This window comes from Balaenoptera musculus, chromosome 6, assembly GCF_009873245.2.
Source record: "Balaenoptera musculus isolate JJ_BM4_2016_0621 chromosome 6, mBalMus1.pri.v3, whole genome shotgun sequence".
Lineage (NCBI taxonomy): Eukaryota > Metazoa > Chordata > Mammalia > Artiodactyla > Balaenopteridae > Balaenoptera > Balaenoptera musculus.
This window is the reverse complement of record NC_045790.1, coordinates 4,406,550-4,420,453: the sequence shown is the minus strand read 5'-3', so window position 1 is coordinate 4,420,453 and position 13,904 is coordinate 4,406,550. Positions and strand designations below refer to the sequence as shown.

General features: G+C 40.3%; 1 protein-coding gene across 1 annotated transcript in view; it reads right to left on the bottom strand.

The window, feature by feature from the left end:
• Positions 1-9,439, bottom strand: part of GALNTL6 (polypeptide N-acetylgalactosaminyltransferase like 6) — a 1,174,587-nt gene extending 1,165,148 nt beyond the window's left edge. The window contains 1 exon segment of the mRNA XM_036854715.1: positions 8,806-9,439. Coding sequence (XP_036710610.1) covers positions 8,806-8,943 — 138 coding nt within the window. The 5' untranslated portion in view covers positions 8,944-9,439.
• Positions 9,440-13,904: the final 4,465 nt, after the last annotated feature.

Below are 13,904 nucleotides of genomic sequence, written 5' to 3'. Positions count from 1 at the left end.
CACAGCTCATTATTTTCTCTTTTTATGGACCCAGAGGGCATGGACTCAAATTTTGTCTTTGCACCTTACCTAACCGTGAATTGGGGTTCTATAGAAGCACCTGTCTCAATGAATCACTGGAGGGTTAAATCAGTACAGAAAACACTTAGGGCTCGACATAAATATCACACAAGAACATGTTTTCTCTACCTCTTCTAAACTCTAAATAATTAGAATATCTATTTCTTAAAAAATAATTTAATCCATCCCTATATCATAGGTGTCGTACATGCCTTTTCTTAACTAATAAATCGTAAGCTCATTGAAAACAGATTTCTCTCTTCATCACTTATTTGCCTCAGGGGCTACACAGTATTCTGCACATACCAAATAAATATCTATTTTATCAGTAATAGGCAGATCGATAGTGGTATACTTTATAAGTTTTATTATATCTTTATTAGATGTACACAATATTAAGTTTATTTACTACCTTCAATGGATATTCTAAAAACTGAAAAAACGGTAGTAATACTATTTGCTAAGCTTCCCTCAATTGAGTATTTACTATGTACCAATTTGCATATATTAATCCAATTTGTTCCCTCTGCCACCCTTTAGGAGGTTCTATCTGTGTCGACATATGAGGAACTGCAGTTCAAAGATGTAAAATGTCTTGCCCAAGAGGATATATTTTGGAAAGTGGTGACACCAGCATACGAACTTGAAGTATCTGACTTTCCCTCAGCCTAATCCCAACCCTGTCTAATTTTCATAACAAGACAGGGCTCAACCCTGTAGGAATGAAGGCCTGCAGGAAGAGTTCAGATCATTCTCTTCCTTTTCTAAAAGCCCAGCACACACACAGAAAATGCTACTGTGTACTGCTTGTTTCTTTGTTTCATGAATATCAATTGTATCTCTCCAATTCACTAGTGAGGAAATTAAGAATGGGTACAACGCCGTGTGCTTTTTCTGTATCCCCCTAACTCTACTGAAGGAAACAGTTACCCTAGAAAGAGCTTCCTCATTACTGAAGTAGTTAACAATAGTTTCCACTCAGCTTTTTAATTTTTGTCTTCAGAATTATCCAGTGCTTCTGATAACCAAGACTTAAACAACAAAAGTTTAAGTTCTCCGACTCTGACTTGTAATTAATGTAGGGAAAAAATGCCTATATGTGAGCCATGGACTTTATTTGTTATAGCAAGTCAGGGTGGTCACTACAAAGAAATATCACTGTGTTTTTCCTCTTTTATTAAAAGTCTCAATTTTAGAAAAATGTTCAATACAATATACCAAAAATATCAGTCAGGTTTTTTGCAATAAATGATTATATGTAAAATAAAATTAACAATTTATCCTTAAATACTGGACCAAAAAATTATGGGAAAAAAAAAGCCCTTTTACTTTCTAGACCCTATTTATTTGTTTCTTCAACAGTCCTCTCTGCCAGATTTAACATCACATGGCAAGTCCTTTACCACATTCATTGCTCTGCTGTGCTGGCTTGACATTGCCTTGCAAAGAGAAACCATCTGTAAATATTTATTAAGCAAACACTAATTACCTTGCTAAAGGCAATGATTGCTTATAAACGCTATACTATGTATAACAATGATCTATATTCATTAACCCTTATTATATGCTGTTCAAGATACTAAGCATTTAATCCTCACCATAAATAATAACACAAGAATGGTATCATCAGCTCCATCTGACGTAGAGAAAGCTGACCTGAGGAAGACCCATGACTCGCTAAATGTCCAAAAGTGCTACGTGCTGGAACCAGCCTAATTACTAAAAGAGAACGAGACAATATGGAAATTCTGCTATTTCTCCTCAAATTAAGTTCAAGTGGCTTCTCTTGCTGGGGAGACATACCACGTTTCAGGAAAAAGAAAAAAAAAAAAAAAAATCTCTCAAACCTGAGTGGGAGTCCTGACAATTTGGTCCTTTTATTACAATAAGTCCCCTACATACAAACAAGTTCCGCTCCGAGAGTGCGTTCGTAAAGTCCAATTTGTTCGTAGGTACAACAAAGTTAGCCTAGGTACCCAACTAATACAATCGGCTATACAGTACTGTACTGTAATAGGTTTATAATACTTTTCACACAAATAATACTTAAAAAAACAAGCAAAAAATAAAATATTTTTAATCTTACAGTACAGTACCTTGAAAAGTACAGTAGTCCAGTACAACAGCTGGCATACTGGGGCTGGTATCGAGAGAACAGGCAAGAAATAAAGATACTGTACTACTGCCCTCTATACAGTGCTGTACGGTAAAGTACACAAAAGCACAACCACTTGTACAGGATGCACGCACGTGACAATGTACGCCAGACACGTGAGCTAACTCACGTGACTGGACACGCAAGTGCACGTTCGTATCTTTGAAAGTTTGAAACTTGAAGCTTCGTATGCAGGGAACTTACTGTATAATAAAAAAGATCAGAATGACTGATAATAAAATCTCCTGACTGTGGCTTTCTAGACTTCATGTACTGAAGTAACATTCCATTGAGGGTTTGAGAATTTTAAGTAAATTCGAAATGAACCTGCTCTGCTCTCACTGAGGCACACCGTTCCCTCTAACAGAGAGATGGTAGCTACCACCACGGCCTCTGGCAGCCACAACTTCCTTGATAATATTACTGGGTAACAATAAATTGCACTATTTATAATCTGTGCAACTCTCACAGGCTAAATCCTTATTGTGATTTTCACACTTCTAGAGACACATGCACTTGTCCTTCTCTCTCTCCATACTTTCCTAGAATTCAATTAATAACATTTAAATGATGCTTCAAACTCAGCTGATGAACAGTTTTTTTGCAGAGCCAAAGCAATGGAAAAAGCAAGAAGTTACAAAAGTACAAAAAAAAAATTGTAGAAAGTGAAACAGTTGGGTGGATTTATTTTTTCTTCATAAGTGAGACCACGTGTGTGGATGCATGTACAGGTATATATGTGTTGCTAAATAAGTATGTGAAATGAATACATTTAATTGGAGAATACTGCCAATCTGGCCCATATTTTTTCCCACTAAACTGGAAGCAGAAAAGTAGAAGAAAACTTTGATGTGATTTACCTTAAACCCTAGGTATATCTTTATTGCTTCACCCTCTTTCTGGCCACCATGTTGGAGTTTGGTAGTAACAGACGTTAACATATTAGTTGGGGATGGTGGGGTTCCTCATTTCTTGACATTTCTGGATGCCCTGCCCCTTCTTTTCAACTTTAAATAAAACCAGTATAGATATTTTTGTGCCTGTCTAAATACATATTCTCAGCGGCACGAATGTGTCTTATTTATTCTTTTTGGTCGTCTATTCAAGCATCACCACTACATTTTGAGCTAATTCAGGAACAGTTAGCTCTGTGGGGTGATGGACAGAGGTCCTAAGAGAGCAAGTACCTCATTTATGAGAGTCTGTCTTCACGTTTGTTATGGTCTCCAGAACCTCCTACTTCTTTGCACATATGCACCTTTGACTCTATAACAGCACTTTTGTAAACACATATGTAAAAATGAAGGAAGGAGAAGAATAACGTGGTCACGTCTGGTGGTTTTAAGAATCTCAAGTATCGCCTCATCATAAGCAAGCCAAGCAAATGAGAATGAGAGGCTGTTGGACCAAACACCTCCTGACCTGAGGATACAGGCCACTTACACCAAGAGTTATCTGAACTCTTTTCCCCTCTTTCAGATTATCCTGGGTGCACCTTAGCTGGCTTTCATTTGCATAAAGTGTTCCAAGGAGAGATGCCATTGCAAACTTCCTTACAGGTTGTCATGGCGACTCCTGACAAAACTTCCACACACAAAACTCAATTATCTTCTCTACACACTAAAACAACAAAACTTTCTCACCCTTCTGCCTATATATTCCACCCTTGATTTGGTTTCTTATAGAAAAATAAAATGTATAGGAGGTTAATTGTTTCAGCACAGCTTGTTCAGAAATGAACAGAGAGAAAAAAAAACACAAAACTATATCATTTTTTAACAGACTGTGAACATAAGATTCTGTTCCATGCCGTCTCCCACGGGGCAAGGTGGTGAACTAATCATGTCCAGACCCACTAGGTCACAGCCAATAATTAAAGCACTTGGTATGAGGGTCTGTGTGTTGCAATCCTGGAGTGCATCAGCATGGATTTTCCATAAATTCAAGAAAAGGTCCTCCAGCACCCTAATTTATAATCTATATCTTAGCTAATTAAGAACAGTATGGCTCAAACCAACGCATCACTTCACACCTAGTGTGTTGACAATGTACCACCACCCTAAGTGCAGGAGGAGTGAAAACCTTACTTTTTTTTTTTTTCTTCTTGTTTTTAGCTCTTCCAATATCTAAGATGTTTGCTGGAGAAGAAACACAGACACTCTTGCAGCTTTATGGTCAGGGTGACAAAGAAAAGCATGACAAGGTTTGCATACACTCAGCTCCAAATATCTGACATCTTCACATCACGAGATAAGTTTAAAATGCACAGAAAACAGTTCTTGCCAAAAAGATGAATCCCCCCCCTCACAAGTGTGGTGTTGATTAATGTTGGAAAAGTTGGACAAAGATGCTGAGAAGTCTCAGGAAAGTTTTGTTTTGTTTTGTTTTGTTTTAAATAATGGAGGTTAAGCCCCACATCTGTCAAGTACAGTTTACTTGTGGATCTGATTAAAACCAAAATATTACATCACAATATTTCCCACAGCCAAGATGTGATCTCAGGACTTACCGTGCAAGCTTGATTAGCCCTGTTTTATAAATAGAAATTCTGAAGTACAACGAAATAAGAAGGTTCTACAATTTAAAAGTGACTTGAGTGTCCAGTGTTGTTTTTTGGTTTATTTCATGCGGTAAAAAATCCAAGCCAAACATAAGCTTCTAAAATCATTCTGAACAATTCTGAAAACATGTGATTTAAAGTTCTGGGATTTCGATCCTTGTTTTTATTTCAAAAATTGCAAAACCCTCTTCATATTCTGAATATTCTTGAATTATTCTTGCACTCGTATTGAGAACTGAGTTGCATCTCAACTTAGTTGCTAAACTACTTTACAGCTGCTTTAAAAAAATAATCTCTTTAATGTATTTAAGAAAAGATTGTGTTTTGGGGTCCTTTTTATTTACCTGTACTTGCATAAATGATTACAAAGAGAGGTATAATAATGCTGGATGCAGTAGTTTTGCTCTGAAATATTGCTTTGCTCTATCATCCTAAGGCACAGCTTAATTAAGATCTAAATATGTAACTTCAATTCAATTGCAGCTGAAACCAGAGAAGAACAGCAATTCAAAATCCGAAAGAATGAAATTAGGAATTACTATACAATAACTATACAGTAATCATTTCAGCTAAATGTCAAATTCATTATCAATAGATTATTTTTAATACATGTATATATTTCTAAAACACATAAAGGAGATACCTAAATCATCCCAATAACAACAAAAAAGCAACAAATATAACTCAACTGAAAATAACATGACAATTATGATTGATAATTTAATAACATCTAAACAGGAACTCTAAAATATTTTATAAAATCATAATTTTTATAAATTTTTCATAGAAATCTTAAAATTCTTAAGAGCTTAATATTTATTTCTGCAACTTGATTCCAATTGTGCAGAGTCCAAACCATAAAATTAGCCTCTTAATTATTCCATTATTATAACTATTTTTTTTGCTCCTCATTGGTTGTGTGAGGGGGGAAAAACAAGCCTTTTAGGTGAACAATTTAGGGGTTTTTATTTCATATTTTTCCTGCATCATAGATGGGGAAAGTATTTTAATATCATGGGAATTATTACGCATATTACTTTTAGTGGGAAAGTACTATAAATACAAATGATTAACTTGTAATAGTATAGAAGACCTGAGAAAATATGTCTGAAATACTAAACATCATGTCAATTAATACACACAGTGTCTATCCGTGTTTTCTCTTTTACCTCCCTTTAACTTATCTCAGAATATACTAAAACCGTTTATACTGAGTAGTAGACACACAAACTATTAGTGATGTGCTCTGATAAGATACAAGTGAAGAGGATTTTTAAAGTATTAGCCATTCCATTATGTTGAATTTCCATGAAGTATTTTCCTGCAAGCCACTGTACATTAAACTGTTTAAAACAGTGAAGGTTTCCCACTCCTGGGACCAGGACTGCCCTGTCCCACAGAATGGCTGCAAAACCAGACTCTTCTTCTGGCACGTGATTGGTTTTGACTCCTTCAGGGCTGACCACTGCCAACGATAAGCACGTTATCCCTTCCCATAGCATTTTACAACTTGGTGATAATATATAGTAAAAGATGGTTTTTGAAGGACAGTTAGCAATTAACCATGAAAATGTCTTTTTAAAAGAAAGTACTAAATTTAAATAACACATTACGCAATAGTCAAGTTATATGCTTCAATTGAAAACTTATGTATTTAGCTGACTTACTAACTTTGAAATGTAGATACATTAGCAAAATACTACATCACAATATTAAGCATGCTTAATTCCTCATTGCAAGTCACTTTTTACTTGGTCAAGTGCATATATATATATATATATATATATATACACACACATACACACACACACCCACATATATATGCAGATATATATATATGACTTAACTCTTACTATCCAATACCTGTATAATGATGTCAACATATCCTAATTTTCTTTCCAATTAGATTTAATAATAGAATAAAACCAATGAAATCTTATCTTTTCCTGTTTTACAATGAATTCTATCTTTCAGTAAGTGATTTCTACCTTTTCAACTTTATTTTGTATCTGTAAGAAAGTATTAGTTTTAAAATCATTATTTAGGCTAAAAAATACTGAAGTATGCAACTAACATTCATTTTACGGCACATACTGCCTTTTGTTTATTCTTGGTTTTAAAACTGCTGCCTAGGACTCTCAAGCTGGAATGCCACAAGATCCCCGTCAATCTCAGTTATTTACTCTACACGGTACGAAACTTTGAGAAACAGCCCCTTTTCTTGCTGCTCCATTCCTTTCACACCTACTAATTTTTCACCTGATATTAAATATCATTTGCACCACAAAAGAACCAGAAACAAGAAAACTGCTTTAGAGATTATAATAACAAGCCAGAGAGTTGGTTTGCCATACTTTATTTTTTTTATGCCATTGAACAAACAGATTTCTCCCTAAGGGTCAAAATCAATAGAGCTGGTAGGGAAGTTGTAAATATCTCATTAATAAGATTAATTAGTGTTTTATGTTAGCTATCCCAGCAAATAATTCAGATGGCAACTGTTAATTGAATTAGCAAAATTCAAGGAAAAATCATTTTGTTTTTGTCATTTTATCAATATTGGAATGGAAATCTTAATAATAGCAATTTTGATAATTAACTACTAATGTTAACAAAATCTCACTTTCTCTTAAGGGTTGGAGAAATAAATGATCCATATAGGGAAAAAAAGTTTCACATCCAAAGTATCCACCTTCTTTTTTTTATTGGAATGACAGAATATACTTCAAATCAAAGTTATACCCCTATTAGAAAGGATGACAGAAGTCAACAACGAAATGAAAGCATGTCAGTGCTTTCCCTCAGAATTCCAATCCACCAAAGCCCCTAAGCAACTAGTTATCTTTAAAGTTTAGACACTGGTAAGGACTACTTGTCATAATGAAAAAGCAGACTATTTCCATGTATTTTACAACTAACCACTCACTGTGCAAAAAGAAATTCCACTTTATTAAGTATAAGAACGAATATTTAATTGCCATAAATAAATATTCCTGTTGTCCACAACTGGGCTACCTAAACGCCTTCTGTGTGCGGAAGGTACATAGTGTACATGGGTGATGACCCTTGAAATTAAGAACATTAATATTCCGAGGTGATGCACAGGACCAGCTGAAGAAGTGTTACATCCATATCATGAGGAAGGCTTCACTCTGTTGTTAAAAGTTTAATCGCAGAAGCTAGTTTATTAGTAAATAAAGAATTCAACAATATTGAATCTCATCAACATTTTGTGAAGGATATTTTGCTTTATCGTTAAGAATGATAGTTATTTTGATCCATGTTAAGATATGATGAGCGATGCACGCACTAAAGGACTGCATATTAAGTAATGTGTGTGTGTGTGTGTGTGTGTGTGTGTGTGTGTGTATCCACTACATGGTGTTTTGGACATGAAGGTAAGCGTTTAGCAACAAACTTACCGCCAGACTGCGAAACTGAAAGACCTCCTTAGTAACTGCCTGAAGACCTCCCCACCGCACCTTAGCAACAGCGGAGGAGAAAGAGACTTTACGTTTCCACAGGGCAAAAAGCTGTTGCTAAGCAAAAATTACAACCAAAAATATAGAAAACTGTAACTTGGTTTTTGAGAACCCCTTCACAAGTTTCACGATTTAACTGGCCCAATTAATTCACTTTAATATAGACACGCAAACTCCGTGAGAAGCAAACACAATTCCCTTAGACTGAACTTGTACCAAGCCCTCTCCCACATCCCACAAATAAGCACAGGTAGTTACCTTTCATGCACCTCAAACCAAAAATCAACCTAAAGATCAACGGTGAGAGGTTCTGTCTTCCTCTTGGCCTCTCATCCTTCTTTTCTAGTTTATTTGGCATTTCTCCCATGTCACTGATCGCGACCTTAAAACGGCTACTTGCTTAAACCCCAAAGTGCCTAGAGTCCTGTAACATCAGCTCTGCAAAGACCTGGGAGCGAACCCAAGGCTGCAGCACACCTGCTAGCTGTGGCCGCGGCTGCAACCTCACCAGCCTCCTGGGATCTTTCCCAGGTAAGCGCGGCACTTACCTGCTGCTCTCCGGGTTCCGTCGATTTCACCAGGTGCTTATCCTTGTAGAGAGACCAGAGACCGATATTGGGCAGGAAAATTACAGCCACCATGAATAACAAAGTCATCTGCAGAAATCTCTTCTGTTTCCTCTTCATCGCAAATGATCACAGAGAAGAAAAGTTAAAGGAGATGGTTCCCTGACCGCCTCTTGTGTTTAAAGCCAAAGTCCTTTCCTCTCCCCTGAGAAGCACCAGAAACTGAGGAGAAGCTAAAAACTTTTGCTGTGTGCTCAGCACCAAGGTGCACGATTCAGAGGGAATTGGGCGTCTGCAGAAGCAACGCAGAGTTACTTTCCCCCCAGAAAACTATGACGAAGGCATCATCTATTGGCTCAGAAGTAAATGACTTGACTGGGGAAATCATTCAGCCTATCGACCTCCCATTAAAAGAGCAACGGAGTAAATATGATCGTTTCAGAGACTAATCATAAGTTATGAAAAGGTCAATAGCATGCCGGATACTGAAGAAAACGGGAGTTTGGAGGGCTGGGCTGGGGAGGGGCGGGTGAGCAGGAGATCTGCGTGGGAAGCGGCTCAGCCCCAGCAAGTGGCAGGAAGAAAAGGGTCCGCTCTGGACACTGAACATCACCTTTTCCGTCTTCCCTGGACGTCTCCTCCTGCGCTCCCCCTGGGATAACCCACCTGAACTCAAGTTCAAGTCCCTCCGCGGCCAGCGCGCTGGCGGGCTCCTGGGGGTCCGGGCGGGGAAGTGGGGTCCGGGGCAGAAGTGCTGTTTGGAGCGAGGTCCACGAACTCCCGGGCGGTCACGCACGGTGCCGACCACCCTCGTCCCCGGGCAGCGGCTCGGCGCCCCGGGGGCCCGGGGGCAGGAGGCTCCGGAGGTCCGTGGAGTCCGGCCGGGAGGCGGCGGCGCCGCGCCGTCTGTGCTCGCCCGGCGCCCGGGCTGCTGTCCTCCGCCAAGTGCGCGCCCTGCCCATCAATCGCTCCCTCTCCTCGGCGACGCTCTCACGCCCCGGCGCTCCCGTTACCATCCTCTCCCGGCGCCGGAACGTGCCCCGAGGAGCATCGCCGCACCTGGAGGGCGATGCTCGCACGCTCCCCGCGCCGGGCAGGGAGGGTGGCGCCCGAGCTGAGCGGGCTCGCGGGGCGCGCGCGCCGAGGGCGAGGAGCCAGGGGCGCGCGCTGCTCCCGCCGCCGTAGCCTGGTCGCCTGCCTGCGCGGGGACGAGGCTGTGCCGGCCACGTGCGGGAGCCCGGGCCGGGTGGGGAGGGCGCTCCCCCGCTGCCAGCTCCTATATAATCCCGCCGTGACGCCGGGCAGCGGAGGACGGCGACGCCGCCGCGAGACCGGGACTCCAGCCTCTCGCCTACGCGACCTCCTGTCTCCGCCGGGGCCGTTCGCGCGACCTCGGACCCGCGGGGAGGCCGGCGTCCCCGCTCGTCTCACCCCGAAGGCGCCAGGCCCGAGACGCAGGGGGACAGGGTGCCGGCTGCTTGCGGCGTTTCCGCCGGCTTCTCTGGGGTGCCGGCGGGCCCGGAGGCGAACCGAGCCCGGCGGTCCCGCCCGGGGGCTCTCCGGCCGCCCGGCCAGGTGCGCGTTGGACCAGGAGGAGGACTGCGACCGCGACGCGAGGCCGGGCGGGGGCTCGGGCTCTCTCGGGCAGCGGCTTACGGAGCGACACCGTGGAGCCCGGGCGGCTTACCTGGGTCTGCACGCGCCCGGGCCGGGGGAGCTCGGCGGTGCCACCCCGCCCGCGCCACCGCACGCCGCGCTCCTGGTCGCCGCGGGGCTGCCTGTCCCTGTGACCTCGCACACCCCTGCCACCGTCCGCGGGCCGAGTCGGGGTCGAGCTCCGTCTCGGGCAGGAGGGCCTCCTCCCTCTCCCCAGCATCGGGATGGACCACCGCCCCGGACCGCACACGCACGAACCTGTGGCCGCGTCTCCAAGGGACCTGCGGGCCTGGCACGGAGCAGGGGGACTCCCGGGCTCCTACCCCGGGAGGAAGGGGGACCTGGAGGAGACGACAGACACGCACGCAGCGCGCGCTGTGTCAGCCTGTGCGGAACCGAAAGGAAACGCCACGCTCATCTCTTTGTTACAACTAGATGTGATGCCCACATGCTTGGGGGGGATGAGAAGGTGGGTCCAGAACGGTATTTTCTCCCTCTCTCCTTTCCTGCGTCTCCTCTCCATCCCTCTCTCCTTTCCTGCATCTCCTCCCCTCCCTCTCCCTCACACTTCTCTCTCCTGTCTCACTTGATAAAGACGTAGATGTATGTGAGTGTAAAGTTATGCTTTCAGCTCCTCACATTATAATTTTAAAGTGTATCTGAACAGTACTTATTGACTGACTGCATGAATAAAGCTTTGTGCTGCAAATTTGTTTCCGTGAATTACTTGCATTTCAAAAGAGTATATAAACACATTTAATAAATATGTCTGAATATGTCATTTACTTAAAGTCCAGTTACATTTTCATTTTACACAAGTGCCACTTTGGAATCTGGAGAGCAAGGGATTTAATTCTTCACCACCACCACCACCACCACACACACACACACACACTCCCTTTTATACCCTGCATTTTCTAACCTCCTTTTTTCTCTTTTAGCAAGTGCAATTCTGAAGCATGGAACTATGAATTCTGGGAAGCAACATAGCAGGGAGAGGTTTGCTGGGATGATGGGTCCTGAAGGAAAAGACTTTGGAGGACTATTTAAGTATACTGGATATTTTCTGTCTTGTAGATAGAGTTATTAACAGTTAAAAAGTAAAAGAACTCAAAAATGCCCTTGGACTTAGAAAATCAAAATCCCTCACATTTTAAATAATACCAGTTTCTTTATACCAAAACAGAACAAGCATACAAACAAAAAAACAAGTCCTGATCACAAACAAACAGACATATCATTCTGGTTGCTAAATCCAGGATTCTGACTTGAATTGTGCTTCATTATTATTACACTAGTGAACAGTCCTGCAAACAGTACCCACTCCCAGAACATGGTTAGTTACAGTGAATGCGTGTAACTGTTACTTCCCACATGAAGTACAGGCAGAACACATGGCAGAGACTGGAAGCAGAAAATTAGTATGTTCACCCCTACTTTTACAGTGTAGCTCTAGACAATCATTCCCCCACCCCCCCATTTTATTTGTTTAGTTAGTTAGTTATTACCTCTTTCACAATTCCACATGTAAATTTCTAACAGATGACAAGGCTTCTAACTAAAATTGATATTTTAGGTTTCACAAACAAAAAAAAACCCTCTAAGTGACCACTAATTCCTTTGTTCAGCTAATCCAGATTAAATACCAATATAAATATAAATATATATATATAAAACACAGACATATTCTTTTAAAATTGGTTATTAATATTGATTTAATCAAAATCCTTCTATCTTTAAAATTTGTCTTACATCCAGAGACCCCCTTTTTACCCCGTTTGCTCCTCCATTCTGTTATGACTCAACTGGCAACCTCAGGTTATCAGAGTACCATGTGCCTAGCACTGTGTTAAAACCTACGGGGACACATGGAGAAAAAAATAATAAAGCAATAACTGGGACCTTGAATAACTTACAGTCTAGTTGAAAATGTAACATGAAGGCAACTGTAATGAAGTGCCTAAACTCAGCTGTTTGCATTAACTTTCACTTGAGCCAGGTTTAAGCCCTACCTTGAAAAAGGCAGGAGGCTATTGCTTTAGTTAAGCCCTGCTCTAAAATTTGGTGACTTAAAAGAAATATTTGACTACCTCTCAAGATTCCATGCGTTTGAATAGGCTCAGCTAGGTGGTTCTGCTTTATGAGATGTGGCCTGGGGCTGGGGGCTGATGAGGTCAAAACATTGGGCCGAGATGGTGCCCCCATGTGCCTGGCACTTGACACTGACTGTCAGCTGAAGATCATTTGGGGCGGTCAGTAGTAAGTGAACTTGAAAGAAAAACATTTGCTCATGATTTTGCCATATTAACAATTTTTTTCACATTTATTAGTTTAATGCTTTACATCAGAAAATGATAAGCCTGGTGAATGTCTGTTGTTTCATAAACCAAAGAAAGGTCATCAACAATCTCTGTTTGTGTTTTTACCTGAACACTATAGATTCACAAATAAGTATTTGTTAATAAATATAACAACATGTTATAATAACATTGTAAGAGAAGATTAAAAATAATTGATTTTAAGGTCCTACGACAGTACATTATCTACATTTTTTAAGAGGTTATATTGAAATTTATCAGTGAAACAATTAATACCTAGTTTTACCTAGGATCTTAATATGGTTTGAGTTTATTTAGATCTGAGTTTTTCCAAGCTTTTATCAGAAGGCACAGACTCTAGAGCATAAAGGTAATGTGTCTAGAAATTGAGAAATATTCTGTTATTTGATCCAATAATGATATCTGAAATATAAAAATATTGAAATTTTTCCCTCTGAATAAACAATTAGGATACTTTGTTATTAGTCTACCTTTGGCTAAGTTAACTCAGTTTTGGGGGGAAAAAAAAAAGATCATCCAGTGAAAATTGGAAAGTGACTATCTTAATAGTAATTATAATAAAAGTAAATTTAAATTATACTATTCATTTTGTGTGATTATATTAAGACACATAGTACAGGAATCTTCTTCAATTTATTTTTCTGGAATTTTAGCATTTGCCACTACACAATAAAGAGAAATAAGGGTTAAGATAAATATTAAAATGCGATATTTCCCAGTCTCTATCATCGCTGAAATTCTTCACCAAAAAACCCTAGTCAATTTCTATATATATTCAAGTGCAGTTGGACAGAGGATATAGAGGTGAACATTCTCACAGAGTTTTCAGCACCACAAAGGAGTTATAAAGTGTTTGCAATTAAGTGTGGTATAAATTAAAAAGTGACAAATGCTAAAATAAAAAGAAAAAGGAGGTTATTTCTTCTTGGCCTAAATATTTTCAAACTACACAAGTTCTTTACAGTATTTAAAGTCTTAGTCATCAAATTTACCTCTAAATATACTTTTTCCTCTGCCGACAGAATATACCTTTACTCAAATATATTTTCTTTCCCTACACATTTAATTACCAAATATTTATTTAGC